General features: G+C 41.2%; 1 protein-coding gene across 6 annotated transcripts; it reads left to right on the top strand.

Moving 5' to 3' along the window:
- Positions 1–3,180: 3,180 nt before the first annotated feature.
- LOC135493039 (transcriptional activator protein Pur-alpha-like) lies at positions 3,181–19,091 on the top strand. Of its 6 annotated transcripts, none has more exons than XM_064779837.1 (9): positions 3,181–3,263; positions 5,222–5,266; positions 6,202–6,225; positions 7,429–7,538; positions 10,158–10,260; positions 10,530–10,663; positions 11,085–11,205; positions 11,383–11,489; positions 11,736–19,091. In XM_064779837.1, exons 1-9 carry the CDS (start codon positions 3,215–3,217, stop codon positions 11,850–11,852), a joined length of 810 nt encoding a protein of 269 aa, XP_064635907.1. In that variant the 5' UTR covers positions 3,181–3,214; the 3' UTR covers positions 11,853–19,091. The 6 variants fall into 6 exon arrangements, with proteins under 6 accessions (XP_064635907.1, XP_064635904.1, XP_064635906.1 ...); XM_064779834.1 differs by having other exon boundaries at positions 10,530–10,678; XM_064779836.1 differs by having other exon boundaries at positions 7,429–7,544.
- The last annotated feature ends 595 nt before the right edge of the window (positions 19,092–19,686 follow it).

The raw sequence follows: 19,686 nt of genomic DNA, 5'->3' as shown, positions 1-19,686 counted from the left end.
CTGTACAAAGTATCTCTTTGATTCTATGGTCTCTGTACATATCTTGCCTTTATAGTTGCTGGGTATGGAGGGTCTGCTCCTGTTGATGACTGAGCCTTTGGCCGCTTCCCCATTCACCCCGAAAGGTATAACGATTGGGATGATACTCAAGGTGTTAAAGTTCTGGACTACCTTCTTCGGAAGCACTGGAGAAGGCATCCACTGAAAAAGCAAGAGGATTTCATTCAGTTTAGGTCTCCTGAGTGTTAGTTAAAGCATTAGTCGTTTCATTTTGAAAGGGAACGTCACCGAAGGAGATTATTAAAGGGTATGTATCACGAGTCATTTAGTTTTAAAATGGAATGAACACCACTTCCCTAAACGTACCAAATTCCCAAATCTGTATAAATAAAACATGTTTTTTCGGAGACATGGGGGGGGGGGCAATGGCACCCTGACCCCCCTCCCCGCTGATTACGCCTACTCAGAAAGCTGAAGCCCGTAGCTCTGTCAGGAAGTCCGTCCCCGAACATTTAAATTTACCCTATCCTTGCTGGCTGATGTGACCTCGTGCGTCACTGTATCCTGTTCCGATGAAGGTGTTTTGGATATCCGGCCGTTTCGGACCTCAATGCACCGCACCCAAGCGCTCTTCACGAGCTTCACCTGCCCATTCCCCATCGGGGAAGAATGTCGACATTGGCGCTGTTTCAATTTCTCCCCAAGGTTTCCGTAAGTGTAATTACACCTGGAAGATGACGGGACAGTCTGAGTAAAATGCACAATGTAAGTTTCTGTTTCACAAGTTGAAGACACCCCAAACTGAAGACACACCAAAGCTCTTATTTTCACGTGCCTGTGACCATAGGCGTACATTCACATCAACGGATTGGTTCCTAATTAACTCACTTGCCTGTATTGTTCAATATACTTTTTGGACGACTGATAATGTTGGAAATTATAGGCAATCTTCGTCAGTGGCTGAAGGGCTGTCTCTAACTGATCATCTACGCTCAAGACACTTTCCTTTGTGAAGTCGGCACTAGAGCATTTCCGTCTGTATAGTCCGCTCGTCACCCGGACATTCTTCATATCTGGAACCCGCTGGACGGTCTTTATGGTGTGGGACGCACTGGTCCCCCGGCTTTGCGGGCTCCGGACCTCCTTTGAAGAAATTTCAACGTCCATTGGCGTACACGTTTCCCAGCCTCGGATATCCTAAGACGGAAATGAAAATCGACCCACATGACTACTATTTGTCTTCAAATTGTGCTAATCAGAATAACTTTCAATCTTGGACTCTTAGACTATTTGATTATCATTAGACTATAGTCAACTCTTAGCAGGCGCCCGTCCAGCAGTCGCATGCGCTCATGGAGTCCTACTTACCCGTTCAGTTGAAGAGGGGTTCGTCGCCGGAATTCGTATTTCAGCAAAACAATCCGCCCAATCGAAAATAAAAGGTTTCAGTGTTCGCTCAAGATCACATCCATGACATCCCTTGTCATCACACTTAGCTGAGACACCATCCGATGACGTCAGTTCCATTGACAGGATGTCGCCTTTGTCACCGGCCTGTTCGCACTGTAAGTGGCAGGATTGGAAGCACGGGATCGACTGTTCCCGCAGACCCTCAGTGGCCCTGTAATCGGAGTACCTCCTTCCACACAAAATCCCACACGACAGGATACTACTAGGCTGGATGCGCTGGAACATTGTACCTTTTCAGTTTTTCGTCATGTAGTCCTATGCCTGTCTTTAATCAGTCTATGTTGATTGGTTTGGTGATCAAAACTTTTTACCTGATTGTGAAGTTGTAAAAAAACACAATGCATTATGCGGGGCATTATGACGGGGATCGAGATCTGTGTCAGCCATGTTTGCCGCAAATTGCAGTTCTGTGAGCGGATTGAGCAAGTTTTGGTCTGGGTTCCTATAGGCGGAAGGACCAGACAAAGCAAGTTTCAAGTAGAAAATAGCTTACCACCATCTAAGTCAGAATGGTAGCGGCCTACCCCGTACTGTTTTTTTCCCCGACAACCATTGAGAAACTGTTAACAGTGATTGTGAAACTGTTCTAGGCAATGCGGGTAATTCCCTGTGTGGTCGTTGGGGTGGTCGTTCAGGTCTCTTTAATTATTTCAAGAAGTTCACTGACTTCTCACAGGAGCACGACGATTACTGTTATGTCTTCATAGTAGAGGAAAAGAAAACGGCACACTGTAGCTTAGGGCTTATGGCCTATAGCTTATATATATACTCACGAAAATGCCCGCCTTTTATTTTGCCAGTAACATTTTGCTCCCTGGCAACTGTCGTTGCCAAGGTTGGGCGTGGCCCGTGGAAACGTGTCCGCGCACAAGACCAGGGTTGACATAGAGGAACGTTGCGGCCAGAACTGCGAGACGACACAGAATGTACAGGAATAAAATACTTAGTATTTAAGCAGTGGGTATAGTTGTGGGAGAGTGCATCATTTTGGCATCTTGATGAAATCAGGGGTGTGTGTGCAGGGGCTTCGAGTGTGCAAGGCCTTAGGAGAGAACGCTAGTCCTTGATTTCCTAAGGACTTAGTGGTTTTTAATGTATCAATGACCAGTGATCTGCCATATATATGGTAGTGAGTTGCACAGGCCTGCAGTAAAAAGAAAAGACTGGTTGTGACTTTGTCCTTAAAAGATCAATTTGGGAGAAGCAAGCTTTTATAATGCTGCCAACACCAGTTCGGTGCGGAAGTGATTAGCTCAGCAACAAGGGTTAATTATTTCCATTCAGGAAGCCTGGGTGGCCGAGATAGGGGGGGTCCGCACAACCTACCCCCTAGCGCAACTTTCCTGGCCGGCCGTTCGCTCCCTAAAAATCTCAGAATGGGGCAAAAATCCGCGAAATTGCCATGTGCTCCCAGTTCAAAATAAACTTTGACTGTGACGTCAGGATTAATAACCAATCAGAGTGCAAGACCCAGATGACCCTGGAAGTGTGGGCATGAATGAAATCTGAAGAAATTACCATTTTCTCAACAATTTTCGCATATTTCCGCATCCAAACGTCAAGCTAATGTAATGTTATATCATTAGAAACACATGTTTCCAGTTATGCATAGAAAGAAACAATGTTCTCTTGCAACAGTGGCTGAGTATGGTGCAGAGTCGACTTATGAATATTCATCAAATCATTAATAATTCATTAGGACCAGAAGGAGGCTCGCGATTGCTTTAGCAGGGAGGGCAGCATCATGTCGGACCGAGAGAGCGGTGATGAACAGCAGGATGGGCAAGCCAGAGGTAATCTATTCTTGTTGTCTGGAGTGCATTATCTAGTCAAGATACCTACGGAACCCCACCACAAATTTTAGTCTCCCTTGTTGCACAGGCACCGAGAACGAGCCCCCCAAAGTCGGCCTGTTATTTTCATTTCCTCGATTCTCCGGGCCCATCGCGCAAGATGGCGTGTGGAACTCTCTATCAAAATGCATTTTCACTCCTGTACAGATGGATAATCGAGCCATGCAATATCCCGGAAGGATAGGCTTGTATGTGCCAAGTCCAATAATCAATCGTTTAAAAGCTGACAAATTCACAACGCACTTAGAACAGTGTCTTTTGACGTTAGTTTCGAGTCGTCTAAATATTCAAAATGGCGAACCGGGAGGCTCAAATTATTATTTCAACGCTTCGAAATATTTTCTGTGACCATCGAACTGCCATGTTTATCTTGACAAGCCTTAGCTCATATACCCTTTTTTAGATTGCACAAAGATTCAGCCCATTTCTGATGGCGAGTTTTGGGAAATAACTCCCCGAAGAAGCCATGTCAAACGAGCTGCCCCGCCTCCTTTTTTAGCAAGTCCCTGACCTTGGCAGCGATTGAAAGAACCCTCACTTCGAAGTAAACTTCTGGGAAACTGGCTCATTTTTCTATCGCTTTTAGTGTCACGAACTGTTTATTACTTCTCCTTGAAGCCACCTGTGTAATTTGACTGGTTTTGATAGAGAAAATGTGGTCGATTTTTAAGGAAATTCGTGTCGAAATAACCGGGTGTTCTGAGAACTGTCAGTTCACAGCTGGTCAAAATCAGCTGATAGGTGTCGCTGCTGTAGCCCTATACATTATGTACAGGGCTATGCCCATACATTGTATTTGTAGTATGCCCTCCTTTGAGGCCTTATAAATTTGTATGATGGAAGGCCAATGATATTTGAGTTGGTCAGGGTTTTACGAAATGATGGCCTACTTCTCATAATTCACCTCTTTCCAGATGATACCGAGCGCCTAAAGTTCAACTTGACGGTTCAGGACTTTGGCGCCGGATATGACAATGGTGCGGTTCTCGCATAACTGACCACTCAGCTAACAGAGCAAGCCGATGACGTAAATCATGCATAATCAGGTGATTGAGGTCATTTGCTGGCTCTGTTAGCTGATTGGTCAGTTATGCATGAACCGTACCAACTTCATATCCGGTACCATAGTTCTGAACTGTCATTTTTATTAATGGACGTGTATTGTTAGACCTGTACAGGCTGTAGCTGTCCACTTCTCAAACTTGTTTTATGATTGCCTGTCAATGTCACTTTTGATTGCAGCAACTTGCCTCACAATGACTCAATCATGTCACACCTGTTGCTTTCAACAACGAATGATAGACTCACTTGAATGCATAGAAAGCAAGCAGATAGGCAGTTTTGCCCGCTCTATCAAACCACAATGTTAATCAGCTGGGCCAAACAATCATTTTTCTCAATTCATCATTTACACCGAACCATATCAATAATATTTTTTCTTTTTGATAACCTCATTTGGGGTAAAATGTCAGTTACTGCCTTTTGCCATAGAGCAGTAGTTGTGCAAGTAGTAATTCACTCTACATGTTCAAGTCAAGAGACACAACATGATAATTCTGAAGTAGCAGACTAGGATTGTACAGCTGTTGGCCGAGCTGTCTGAAGTGGTATCTCTGCAGTACACTTACATGCTCCATGAGTCCATTCCCCAGTAAATCCAATTTCACATGGCGCTATAAATGGCAGGTAAATCAAACTCAGGGACCTTCTCATAACTACTAAACTGAAGTCAAGATGCATACCCATTGGCATTGGAATCGGACCCGATTCGAACCACCTTGTTTATATTTTAACCCGAGAAGCTGGATAACTGTTGCTCGAGAAGTTGGGGGACAGATGATCACTCTCGGATGTTATCAGGCGTATTTTTGATCATTTCTTTTTGTTTCTGTCCACAGCCAGTTCTCCAACAGATTCTCACCACGGTGAACAATACAGCACAGGTTAGTACCATTTGTTATCATTCGGCATGTTTCATGTCCTTAGAGTAGACCTTCAGTGAGCATATCAGGAAGTTGGAACTGAGCCATGGTTCTTTTAAGAACTGAAAGTGAAAGTTGCAAGTCTGCTGGTAAATCGATGCTGATGCAAGTTTGGAGTGTCCTATAATCTCATTTATGTCATTATTGAAAATGTGTTGAGTTTTCACAAAACCCTAACCCCTGAAACATCAAACGCCTACCCCTACTACTACATGGTGCGACGTGATGATCAGGATGTCCAACGCTGACCTCAACACTGACTGAGATAGGTCAGTGTTTGCACTGGCGTTTGGGGGTCTTACTCTTAGCAAAACCTTCCTGTTACTCCTTTTTCTTGAATCTGTGTGTCTGTGCATCGATAACACTTCATTTTCACCCTACAATTAAAATGTTATGCTTTTCTTATGCTTTCTGTCTTGATCGCTGTACAGTGTCAGTGAAGTTTAGTATTTTGATTGATATTTTTTTGATATTTCAATTGTCTCTTTGCCACTTATCATTTTTCATCTGTACAATGAGGTCGTGGCCATTCAATTCCAGGGGCCGCCATCATTGGTGTACCTTTTCAAGACTTGTTTTATACCAAAAAAAGAATGAGATGAAAGAACCACGGCAAAACCAGCCCGTCTTGCAAGATCCACTGCGCTGTTGTAAAGTCTTTTGCTGGCTGTGTTTCAGCTTCAGTGTGTGCACACTCACTGTGAGAGTAGGGGAAACATGAATGATAGGGAGCCACTTACAACGCAGTTGCCACAGAACCTGAGCTACGCTAATGCACACAACTAAAATCTTGCTGCACCTGAATGTTCTAGTAGTGTTTTTCCAATATTCTTTCCCGAGTGGCGGAGGTCACACCCAAATATTTTTTTTAACCCTTCTAACATTTGGTTTTCCAGGAGATGTAGAGGAGGAAACCACAAGTAAGATATTTCCCTTGACCTTTGACCTTTTATTGATGCGATATTCGGAAAGGCGCTTTTTTTCCTGTCTGGCAAAATCAATGGCTCATGCACTAACATACGATGATGTTCATGTTTAGGATGTGGAGATTCACTATTGGCGAGAAGCGATCGCGATTTTGTGTGAAATTACTAAAATATTATTTTTGTCTTTTTTCAAGCTCTTCGCAATGAGCGATTTCTGTCACTGTGAGGTAGGCATGACTTGGACAGCAGCTGTCGATGAGGTAATCGCAGTAAACTGTCATGTTGTCATGGCTACATGTATGTTGCAGGTTGCAGGACAGAAATCGATCGTTGGTGAAGTCCTTTAAAAAAAAACCTTCTTGACAGCAAGTAATTTTTGTCAAGACCTTCTGAGCTTTTGTTGGTGAATCCAAAAATATTACCAGATATGTTTCACCTTTCACTTCAAATTTGTTTAAAAAAATGTCTATCTAGCTTTGTTTGTATTGAGACTTAGGCTAGCCAGGAAAGGGGTCCTAACTCGAGTTTCTCACAAGCTTTGGGTATAGTTTTCAAATTGTCGGTGTATCCCAGTTCGTTTTGTGACAAATGCCTTCAGGTGCTTTGATGCTATGTGATCACATTAGTCATTACCCTGCCCCCTGCCAGGCCTAACCAAAACTGCATTCACCTTTTGTTAATCTGACTCTGAGCATAGCCTTATAAATGCTAATAACCCCAATCTCGGTCGTGTTAGTTGAACACTGTCCAAAACTTATCAGCATCGCTTGAAGCCTTTTTGCTGTTTTCAGTGGTACTGGCACCTTTGTTGCCTGTTGCCTCATCTTTCAATTCAATCTGTTACATCAGTTTTCAGACTTGGTGGTGGAAGTACATTGCACCAGCTTCTGAACTTGTAAAAGATTTGAGGGGCCTTCAAAAAGTTGGATTTGTCAATTTGGGCTGAAGACCTACATTGTCGTTCAGCCAGTGTCCTCACATTTTGTTCTCGTTACTCCAGCATGTCTACCTCCCTAAAACTTCTGAAGAAAAATAGTCAGGGGAACTACATAATGCATAGCATGCCTTCGAACACTAATAACCCCTTGGTACAACCTATCTTAAAGACTCCATTGGGCCCACTCAGTTCTTTTAGAGTTTTTTACAAATAGGGGGCGCTTTTAACGATTTGATGGGCTTCTCTGTTTTCTTCTCCAGGCTCTGGTGGTGAGCAAGAGTTGGCGACACGGGTGGTGCAGATACAACAGAAACGATTCTATCTGGACGTCAAGCAGAACAGACGGGGAAGGTTCATCAAGATTGCTGAGGTACCGGTAAGAAACAAAATGTTCGCTTCCACGCAGTCATGGTTTCAGTTCTTCAAAGTTTTGAGGTTTTTGGAATGATTAGAGTGTTTGGTCTGCTTTCGGGCATGGTTTCTTATCTTATGTCTTAATGTGTGGAGCACATCAAGACCTTCATGACGTAACATTCCTTTGACTACAGAATACATCAATATAATGAATGTACTCTTGCAATGCCTACTCTTCATTTAGGGGTATGACAGGAATTTGTCACCATCAATTTGAACTGATATCGCAAAATGCTGAAGTTTTATCCATGAAACATCTCAATGGTGAGGCAAAATAGCTGCCGCCTATTGACAGTTCTGAGATTAGTGTGTCTGGATCAATAGGTCATGAAGTGCATTGGTCATCAACTGGGGGGACTTTATGACTTATGTCATGTTACCAGCTATATTTCAATGGTTCTTGGATTAATGTTTATAACACATTTGGCTGTGAAGTCAATGACAGGGCACCTGACTGAATTTCTCAATTTTTCTGCCATCATACAAATGTACACGAACATCATGTTTGGAAGTTGTTTAAAAGTTGGTGCAAGCAGCTTTTTGCAGCTTTTTCTATAGCACATCAGGGATTAGCTAAGAACAGCTCGAGTCAATGCCACAAGTTTTTGTCAAATCCTGAACAGTTTACTGCTGGCATTCTGCTGCTGTCAAAATAAAATAATGCAGGCTCCCACCCTTCTCCTGGTTACAAGCCGTCACTGTATAAAGTAACCATTGGCAACATAGGAGGATGGTTCTAATCTTGTGATGTCTCATTTGCCTTCGTTGGCCCACGCGTATCCTTGATGGTGTGTGTTCTAACCTTAGTATATATTTGTTTTTAGGCCTGGTTAAATGTTTACCAGATCCAGCAAGAACACACTAACCTCGAAATGGGGACGTTGTGTCCTGTATTCACCTGGAGACATTAGAGTTGAAGGGTTTAAAAAATGAAAAAAAGCAATCTTACTCTAATAAGCTAAAAAGGTTTTATGTCAGACCTTATTGTTATTGTCGGCTACTCCAAATTTGGAAAACGATTTGAAAAAAATGTCTTAACCGTACAATAATTAAAGTTCTGTACATAATGGACTGAAGTGGCACATGACATACAATACCTGACATTCATTATTACAAGCTTTATTTCAAAGTAGTCTTCTCCCTTCAACAATTGTTTCCATGGCAACGTGATGTGTATCAAAAAGATCCCAAAGGCCTTTTTACAACCAATCAACTGTTGTGTTGAGTAGTCAGCTGTACTATAAGACGATTTTTTGAACACTTAAATTTAACTTGAACAACAGGACACACCCTCTATTGATAATGAGAGTAAAATGCTATTAAGTTTGGCCTCGGAGCCAAATTAACAATCAGGGTACCTCTGTAAATAAGGACAGCATTTGTTGATCCCAGGGTGGCATAAAGAGAAGTTATTCTTTTATTTCATTGTAGCACAGCCATTTGTTACTTACAAAGGCTTATGATATACTTTTTATCAAAATATCTTACTTGAGCTATGCAGCTTCAATTATGCATGTTACATTACGATTGCATAAATCTCTGCCTGCTGTAAACATTGCATGTTAAGCATGCCTCAGGCTCCTACCACCTACATGTATTGGAATTTATCGATAAGCTTACTATGGAGTTCAACAACTACTCCCACTCTCCCAGGTAATTCATTACACTCGCATGTCCCTGATATTTCATGTGCTCTACACCCATCTTACTCCAAGCCGATGAGAATGTTTTTACCAGCATTGGGCAAGCAAGTAGTCTGTTGTGTGCCACAAAATCTGTTCCGCTGTCCACTGCACTTGCAGAGCTTGACCTTGATCTAAAAAGTCCAATAAGCTCTGTATCTTTTGATGGGGGGACTCGCTTCGGTGCAAGGGTGAATTTCGAGTGTCTGGTGTCTCTCCTTCCCTGGGTTCTGTCTTCCAGCAGCGACTATACTACTTCTGACATCGGCTGACCTTGATAAAACCCTGGAGATATTGGCCATGGGCATTGATAGGATTCCCGGGGGAGGAAAGAGAGGGGGTTGCCAGCTTTGGTAAGGCTACAAGTGCACCTTATATCTTGTCAAAAGATAGTTGGGAACTATTCGAATTCCTGCTATCCTAAAAAAAGCGCTTGGTTCTGTTGAGTTCCAGGGTTGCACTCCCAAGTGCAGTGTCGTACTATTATGATGATTTCGATTGATCGAAGTTGTGTAGTAAATTCTCCGATAGATCAATAGGAGATCTGCCAAGTAGTGTGTAGGCATCCTGAGCTTATTGTACAGTATATCTCTGTATGTACATATACAATGCTCTCAGTTCTGCATGAAAAATATATAACTCTGTTTCATTCCACTATCACTGTGGTTCAGAAAAAGACTCTTATCAACAGCGCAAAAATTCAATTTGATTTTTTTCAGACATTTTGAATGCATTTCGATATGTTCCTGCTGTGTTGTTGTGTACAAGATGTGTGATGAGTATATTTTGTGTTTTAGAGATAGTTGCTGATATATTTTTATAGTCTTTAGAGCATTTTCTTTATGATGGGACAAGGGAGAAGTTTCTAAACATTTGTTTTGATTGTGTTTCAGGTAAAGGCTGGGGGGAAGAAGAGTAGGATTCTAATGAGTATGTCAATTGCCGCAGAATTTCGGGACTACCTCTCAGAGTTTAGTGAACACTATGCAAAGTTAGGTAAGTTGAACAGTGCAAGGGATGAAATGTCTAAAAGTCATACATGGGAGGAAAGAGAGGTTGTTAAAAAGGAGATGGTCTAGTGACTACTCGTGACCAAGAGGCCTCCACATGGTGTTTAGGGTGTTCAACTCCTCCCACTTTGGACTACTATGAAAAGTATGTTGCCTGGTCTTTTCTGGTCATTTCCATTCCCTAAGATTCTCATTCCTGATTCTGTCTACCCAAAAGGCCTTAAATCACTTCCAAATTTTTGTACTTCATTGCAGGTCCCCAAAGTCCTGAAAATATACCAGAAGACGGCAAGATAAAGAGTGAGACAATAGTTAAGGATAACAGGCGATACTACTTGGATCTGAAGGAAAATGAACGTGGACGATTTCTGAGAGTGAGGCAGATATGGGTAGGTTTACAAAACGTAAGCGTCTTACATTATAGTATGAGCGAAGTATGTGTGGATGAATCAGGTGTTTCACAGCAAGTTTGATGGTAAACTTGGAATCTAAACTCTGGGTTCTATCCGGTAATTTTGTGTGGCCGTCAGGCTGTCACTCTGGTGCTGCTCTTAGAGACACCACTAACAAACATAGAGGGCCATCCATGTTTGGTAAGCACAAATCATTAGCAAGGTGGCCAGCTGTGTCAATGATTATGGTCTGGCAATTGTCTCATCTTTCCACCCCACTACTCCGTATGTTGTGTCAACTGTATGAGTTCCTCAGAGAACCTCAACCACCAGTTACACGCAGAAAGGAGGTAATTGATGCAATACCTCGTCAGTTTAAACTCCCAATTCATCATCTTCTGGCTGCGTTTCTTTTCAGGTATCAACAGTCATTCCACGAAAGAGTAAACAACAGATAATCGCCATTCCCGCCCAGGGGCTGATAGAATTCAGAGACGCCCTCACAGACTTATTACTTGACTTTGGAACAAGTGACCAGGGTAAGTGGTGTCTGCTCAGTTGCAAAATCATGTCGCTGGTTAATATCACCTCCGAACTTAACCTTTGGTCCTAACTGGTGCATACGTCGACGTGTCATTCCTCCAAAGTTTCCCGCTACCACTAATTATGAGCCAGGCACTTCAACCACTGTGACACTGACTCTCCTCTTCTTGCAGAACATCAACACCCCCTTCCTGAGTCTCGATCAATGCGTGTAGAAAATAAGACATTCTACTTCGATGTGGGCTCAAACAGACGGGGTGTATTCATGCGTATATCAGAAGTAAGTTTGAATAAATTCATTCAGATCTCTGAAATTTCATTGTTTTGCAATGAATGTCAATGAAAGTCGAACACCAGGAGATCTCTCTCCTTGGGATGATGATTTGTGTAGTGTTTCGATCACAACAGGAGTTCTTTTGGGTTCACTTGGGCCACTCCACAAAAACACTCCACAAAAATAGACATGTGGGGTATTTAAATGGGGAGAAAAGGAACATGACTAAACTCATTTGTCGTCCACTTGCAGGTTAGGAGCCACTTTCGCACTGCCATAACCATTCCAGAACGGTCTTGGGCCAAGTTTCGCGATATAATGTGCGACTTCTCTGATCAAGTGTCGAAAGTACAAGAGGACGATAACTAACGTTGTCGAGGATGGATAGGGGAAAAGCAGGAATTTGGAAATGTGCTACGCGACGTTGCCACGTGTGCTGCGCAACGCCGCTATAAGATCGCGATGACATCATCACGACGTGACTGTCGCCCTGTGAAGTTGTACAAGTAATCGCCAACACTTGTTGATAGATGATGCCGTTAGTGTGTGTTTCAGAAACAAACTGAAGGTCGGCCATAGCTGAACATTGGCGTGTTGACACGCCCTGCGTTGACGGCGCACAAGGATTATTCATGAAAAACTGACAAATACTCTTTATTATATTGTATAATTATTATTATTAAAATTATTTAAGTCGCGTCAATGGAAGATTAGGACATCAGTTTTTTCTGAATGATCTCTTCGGTCGTTAATGTCTGTTGAAGCCCGGTTAACAGCGTAAACTGGTCAAGTTGATCACATGAGCACATGACTTTTTGACCTTGACCTTTTTAGAACTATAAGTGATACGGCACATTTCCTTTTTACCGGCAAACTCTGTTGTTGCCTTGGGACAGATTGTAATACTTTGAACGAGGGATTACTTCCTTGTATTGTTAATAAAGATGTTGGGGAAAGGTTTTACCGTGTTAGGTCGTTACTTTCCCACACCTCTTGGTTTATGTTTTTCCGGAAGTTTTCGCTCGTTTTGAAACCCACACAATCTGTCTCCAGGTAAGAACATGATAAAAACAAACCTCATTTTCATGGACATGAAATGTTGGTTGCTAGGCAACAAATCAATTGTTACCATAGCAACCAGTTGTTGTGGCAATACTTGATTGTTGCTATGGCTTAGTTTTATTTCTTCTACACACTTGACTTACACTTAATTTGTGGAGAGTTTTATCCATGATTGTTTAAAAGCATAAAAAGTGGATAGCGTTGATTTGCTAGTTCAAATAAAGTGGTTTAATGTAGGTAAAGCTGATGTATAACACGAGTTAAAGATAAGGATTGTGCAAACACCTAGTTTGTTTAGATATGGTTAATGTGTTCTGAAGTCACTATAATGCATGTATATTCTGGCAAATGTTACACACTTGTGGCACCCATCTGTATGGCTGTCATGGAAACAGAAGTTATATGGTTGCCATGGGATGGTAACTTCATGATGGTTGCCATGGAAAAAACGACCATTGTGTGGTCTCAGTGGTAACCTTGACTTAGTTTGGTTGGCATGGAAACCAAGGGATTATGGTTGCCATAGATGTATATGTTTGCCAAGGTAACAATGATTGGTATATGGCTGCCAGAGAGCCACAAGCGTCGTGTGTTGTAATTGTATTTTGACTTGAGTGGGTTTGATCCACCCAGAGCTGGTGGTTATTGGGCCTGTTTTCGAATGGGTCGTGTTGTTAGTATGGATTTTGTTAGGTTAAGGCTTTTAAGGTTCAAAGTGCAGCGATGTCCAGCAATATATCTTCCCAAGTCTACTGTAGAAATGTTTCTAAGAATCGTAAAATTGATTAAAGAACTCTACATTTTGTTCGAGCAACATTTTTCATTAATTGGGAATTTCAGATTTTGATCCAAGAATGAGAATGTGGTGATTTTTTTCCCGGTTGCCACATCAAGTCGACTGTTTTGTATTATTGTTTATAGGCATACCAGACATTGAATTTCTGAAAACAGCAACACGTTATAGTATTTGAATAAAATGGTTGTCGTCTCCTTGACGTCTGCTTCTGGTATATGTTCGAGCCAACAATCAATCCCAAATGGATCACTTCGGTATATATTGTTTGACTTTCGCAGCCTTCTGTATGTCCGTCTTATTCATGGATGAAGGTTATAGTTATAAATGCATCCAACAGATGGCGCTGTAGATTTGCACTTGCTTGGAGATTGAGGCAGTCGCGGATGGCTGATTGGTAATGAAGAAATGCCTGTCCCTAACACCCTCTGTACAGTAATATTGGAAATAAAGATTGTAGGGTCGTATGTGAGAGAATGTCCCAGATTATTGTGTAGTCGAAACCCATAGTCATGAGCTAACTTAAATGATACTGAGGGTAATAGCAAAGTGTTTTAAAGTTGGAATTCTCTTCTTCAATTGCAAAATCTGGTAAATAAAGTACAATAAACATCTTTCTGGGTCATTTCATACCTGCTTTATGTTGGGTGTTCTCCATTATTGATAACCTCACCTTATATATCTTTGCTGCTACTTAAGAGACCCCAGCCACTATACCACTACGGCTCTGCGAACATTTCGTCAATTTCAAGAAGAAAAATCCACTTTGGAAGCATAGATCTGATTCCCCTCAGTTTTATTTCGGTTTTAAGAAGTAATTATGCCTCTGTAGCAGAGTCCCGCTGTGATTAACATGAATGTGCTTTGCTACCATCAAATGTGCCAGCTTTGCCTCCTGTGGAGTAAACATCGCCTACCATTGAAATACAAAAGACCGTGTTCTTTAAAAATTTACTTTTTAGTGATAAAAGATACCCCTAAACTGTCCTTTGCAGATATTTTGAGGGATTACGAAGTTACCCCTCAGGTAGCAAAGTTGGCCATACCATTCTCTATTTAGATAAACAAATGTCAGTTATGGATACTTAGAGAGTCTGATACTATCAAAGGACCTAGTGCAATTTTAACATTTTAAGAGTCTGATTCAGATTCTTAAACTCTTGTTATTTAACTATAGTTGTTGAGGATTGTAGTTAGATGCCTAGACTTGGTTGCTTTAGCCAGAGAGGTGATATGGCCGATATCTACGATTTTGTCAATTTTAAGCGGTCAATGACAGAAAGTGTGAAAATTCAGCCAATCAGTGTACACCATTTTCTGTGCAAGTGATTGGTCAAGTTTCATCAGCAGCTTACTAACGTATTCTTTGGTTGGTTTTGAAGAGCTGTAATATTCTTCTGGATTCAAGTCCTGATATCGGTCGTATGGATGTCGGTGGCTTGGTAACCTAGCCTATTAGATACCATGTGCTAGTAGCATTGTGTAGACGGGATCTTAACACTTGCTACAGCTTCAAGCTCGTTTATGTCTTGAATGGGGGGAATCATGAAAAAAAATCACCAGACATGAAGTGTAACAAGCATTATCATTGGTCAATACTAGCATTTGGACAAGAATCAACCAATCGTGAACCCTGTTGCAAATTGTCGGGTCATTTTCATGTGTCTTTTCGTTTATGTTTACCACCTATAAATAAATGGTATCGAAATTTTTCACGATGGAAATTTTTAGGACTTTTTGATATATGCAAACTGTGCAGCTTGACATCTTGCGTTCAGCAATAAAGTTATCCCGGTACTGTGAAATCTGTCAAAGTGCTCTCTTAACCTTTGTGGGGGTTGTACTTGTGCCCCGGTGAAACATCACAAGTTCAAATATTTTCAGTTAGTCTCGCTATCTGATAGTGCAATCTGACATGAGTGCATGTTGCCTCTGTGGGCCCAAGTTTGACCTCGGGCCTTCTAAGGGAAAGAGTTACAGCACATCCCAACATTCAATTCAAGCCATTTTAAATCATCGAAGCTGTGCTTCTGATGAAACATGTGTTGTCGCCACAAAGTTGAATGCCGTTTGACAGTAATGCAGTACGCGGATAAGTCCCCTCTAAGCCTGGCAGGATTTCCAGGCTCGTGTATAGACACTTATTTTTTTACCAAGGGAATTGCTAATATCATCGCTTTTGGTTGGCTGGGTTAAAAAGGAAAGTGTCGAGTTTCTCACTTCGCCTACTTACTGTAAAACCGGCCGGGAGCTACTATGACTGCTGCCTTGAAAGTTGTCTCCTGGTTGAATTTACAGAATTTCCGAAGTTGTCAGCAGCGCTTATAACATGTCTCATCAGCAAGCAAGCTGCGTTTTGCAAATTTCCAATGGCCCCCGGTTGACCCAAAGATAATCCGAGTGAAATAAGTGACACGTTCGACCTCTTAAAATATAGTCTGTTCCCCGATTTCTGAAATCCGTAAAGAGCGGTCAAAGCGGTAAGGTGATTGTGAAGTTTGTTTTCAAAATAGAGCTGAAAATGTTCAGTTTCAGTGGAAGGAAAGCGGGGAATGGGTCACATTTTATGTTGAAGTTGGATTTCAGAGCAAGTATGACCTGGTCTGTGAAACCTGTTGTCTGCGACATGACAGTTATAATACCGTGCTGCGAGGTCTGTGGGGGAAAATGGGAGTTGTGTCCGTTCATCCTAAGTAATGTGCAAATCTATTGCAAGTTCTGGGGTTGAAGTTCCACTTTGAGGTCGAGATATTCCATCATTCTCTTGTGGGTAATGGAGAGAAAAAGTCCCAATGCGGAAAATAGCAAGGAAACTGTCCCATGGTGAATTTCAAGCCCAGATAGTTGTCCATATTGAAATATCGGAGACAAGAGCGTTAATTTTTTTATTCGGAATTAACCCTTCTCTGTCATGTCTTACATAATTTAAAAGTTTTCAAGAAATTTATAAATTTTCCCGGTTTCTTTTCTTATATTGCTCTGGTCAGACAGACAGTCGAGTCAGTTAAGAACTAGCTTGCCTCTGTCTGTTCATTTTGTTGTATTTAATACTGTCTTTGTTAGGCACATATATTTTTATGAAGAAAAAAATCAGGATAAGGAAAGACCTACAGAGAGACACGCATTATTTGTAAGATAATCAAATCTGTGACCAAATGATATGAAACTAATTTGGACTTGGTTACATTTGCCAAGCTTATATTGCAATATTTCTCCAGTGCTATCAACACAGAGTCCCATTTCATGCCACTGGTGGTTGCTTAAAGCCAGCTTGGTAAAGCCATGATGGGTGGTCTTTATTCCACCTGAAATACAACAGGATTTAGTTGATTCACATGAACTGTATACGTCATGGCACCTCCGACCGTAGTGAAGTGGTTAACTTCTACATACAGTTGTGGCTGATTTTAGCAGACATGCTGTAATAAATTACTGTGAAATTAGTCGGGGACCACCGAAAAGTCGTGACGGCACCTGCTGTGTTTTGCAGTGAATCGCTGTCTTTTTCATTTATCTTCTTGAGCTCCCAAAGCAAATAATGTTTTATTTCTCATGAATTAGTAGAAAATTAGGTGAATAAAGTTTCGCAGAATGCTGTCTTAACCCTTCAATCTTAGAAGTAATGTTTACAAAGTCTTTTGTAATAAAAAAAATTAGGACAGTCTTTCGGTTGCATGTTCAAAAGTTTACTAATAAACGAAATTCGGTTATCATCTTGTTAAGGCTATTAAAATTTTATTGTCAGTACTAAATAGTATGTTATAATTTAGTACAACAAAGGAACACTACGGTATCATTTGCAGCTTTGACCGCACAAACACTACCCGTCATACCCTCCATGTCTCAATAAACTTGATGGAAAATTGTGAAAATCTGAAGTTTCTTGTAAATCTATCAAAATTGATAACTGACATTGAACTATCTTAACATTATACCTGTCATGCAGCTGATTTAACAATAAGTTGTTTTGATCAGAAATACCTTGACAAAAAACAACTGAACTGAAAAATATGTTGTACATTTTTAAGCTAACCTCTTCAGAATTACTGCAGATGACTTTATTTCAACCAAAGTTTTACATCAAATTCAAATTTCTCAATTTTCAGCAAAGTTTTTTGTCTGTACCAAAGGTGTTAACCTTGAAACATATCTTTAATTCATTGTAGATATTTAATTTGGTTTGTGGTGTCTTTGTTTCTATTCCACTCCCAGGATTCGAGTAAAAGGCCTGCTCGGAAACCGCTGTCGTCCCTGCTACAGATGGACAGGGTAGCCAGAATAGTTTGCGTCTTGTAGTTGAAAGGCGAACGGAACTGAAAGGATTACCTTTCACCCTTCTGGACAAATGATTCTGGCAAATCTATTGTGGCTAGTAACCAGTATATGAATTAAAATCCGTAACTCAGAAGTTCATTTGGTCCCGAGGAATTACATTGTTTCCATTCAGGTGTGGACCTGACCGGTGGCTGGGTCTTTGAGACTGGCTCTATTCCCGTTCATACTGTTATTTTTTTGCTTGGTTGTCTTTTATTTAAGAAAAGCGACAGAACTTGTGTAATGATTTTATGTTTTATGTTGTGTTTTTATGACATTGAGCTATTTCTGTTATGTCACATATAGTTAATTTTACTTCTTATAATATTGTTTCCGCAAGATAGGACTTCAATTCAAGTTTGTCAGAGAAGTTGTATATTTCAGATAGAACGTGTATTTGATATACAGGGTTTTCTAGTTATCTTGATTAAAGTTTAAGTCCTAGCCCCATATGACAGGCTGCACTATTAAACATTTGTAGACGGGCATTTTTTGATAACCATATCAAGTTCTCCGAGTACGAGTACTTCGAAATTAGAGCAAATGAGAACAGTGACAGCATTTTTAGTTTTTCAGTAAAAAATTAGATCTTTCTGTCTGTCCCAAAGGTTTAGGCGTCAGCTCACCTGAAATAATGCAGCTTTATGTGTGCAAATGTTACAAGAAATGCACTCGATTTGTCTTGCGTCTGTGACATGATCAGGGGAACTGGGTAGCTTGAACCAACAGGACCAGGGCAAGATAATGACCCATAGGGTCTATCTGCGGGAACGTTTAAATTTTTTGGTTTCTGTCACATTTTTTCAGAATTTATCTTCCTCTCCAATGTAGGGCACTGTTTTATAGCAGCAGGCTTACGCTTCTGTTAGAAGCAGTCAGTCCAGATGCGGATCGATACGGCTTCATTCTGGAGTTTCCCCAAGTCCTTGTCGTCATGCCTTCTTCATGCCATGGTGATGCACGATATCTAATCATCAAGAAGTGTTTCTTTTTAAGTTGAACAGGCTGTTATGGAATGCATGACTTAGTTATGTGATTTCCAGCTTCTTCAGTGGAACATCTTTTGGTGTGTTCGTCATACAATCAATCCTCAGTGTGCTGGACCTCGAATCCAAACACTCGAGCCAAACCTTGAAATATTATTTTCATCAATTTTTCTTTTTCTGCACACAGCACTGGCAAATTCCGTTTACATTGATTAGAAAGTGTGTGTCATCCTGTCTTGATCTGGGATCGACACTGGGATGAAGGACGTCCCCAGAATGTCGTTGCTCCGACCTGATAAAGCAGCTCTGTATTTTGTACATTAGTGTTCTAGAGGTGTATCAAGTGTGACGGTTGTATTTGTATGCTGATCCTACCATCATCACAATACATTGTTCTCAAAACTTTGTTGTGCAAATTATTAAAATATATAAATCTTATTGTAAAAAAGAGGAGATCAACTAGTTTGTTGTATTCTTTCGTTTTCTTGATATAATGATAAGCCCATTATGGCACTCACAGTTACTGTTGGAGATTCGATTCCTATTCAGGCAAATAATCATGATAAATATACAGCAGAATATCATCGGACGTACTTATAAAAAAGGGGATATCCAATTTGGGTATTCAAAAAGGGAAAAAGTTAAGTTTCTTTTTGATCAATGCTCATGGTATTTGTGGAATTGTGCGATGCGCAAGACCCAGGTCGGAGAAGTCGGGTTAAGTGTTGTCCGCGTCCGGGCGGGTTGTACGGCAGCAGTCTGATGCAGCTGACCAACGACAGATGGCGTGGTGACTCCGGCACCGCGCCATCTGTCGTGGTTCGGTGGAACCAGACTTAGGCGGCAAAACGGATGGCAAAATCCAAAGCGGAATCAATCGGATCCGATAACCAGCTGGATGAGTGGACTCTACAGAAGCAGAGCCAGCCCGGCCAGCTGGCCCCCTCTGATATTCAAATAAAACACTGCACAATCACTCTGCACAACACCAATTTTTTACGATAATCATTTCAAGGCTCGGATTCATTGAATAGAAACAGGTCAATGA

Source organism: Lineus longissimus, chromosome 8 (genome assembly GCF_910592395.1).
Source record: "Lineus longissimus chromosome 8, tnLinLong1.2, whole genome shotgun sequence".
NCBI lineage: Eukaryota > Metazoa > Nemertea > Pilidiophora > Heteronemertea > Lineidae > Lineus > Lineus longissimus.
Note: the sequence above shows the minus strand (reverse complement) of the source record. Positions and strands in the feature narration are given on the sequence as shown.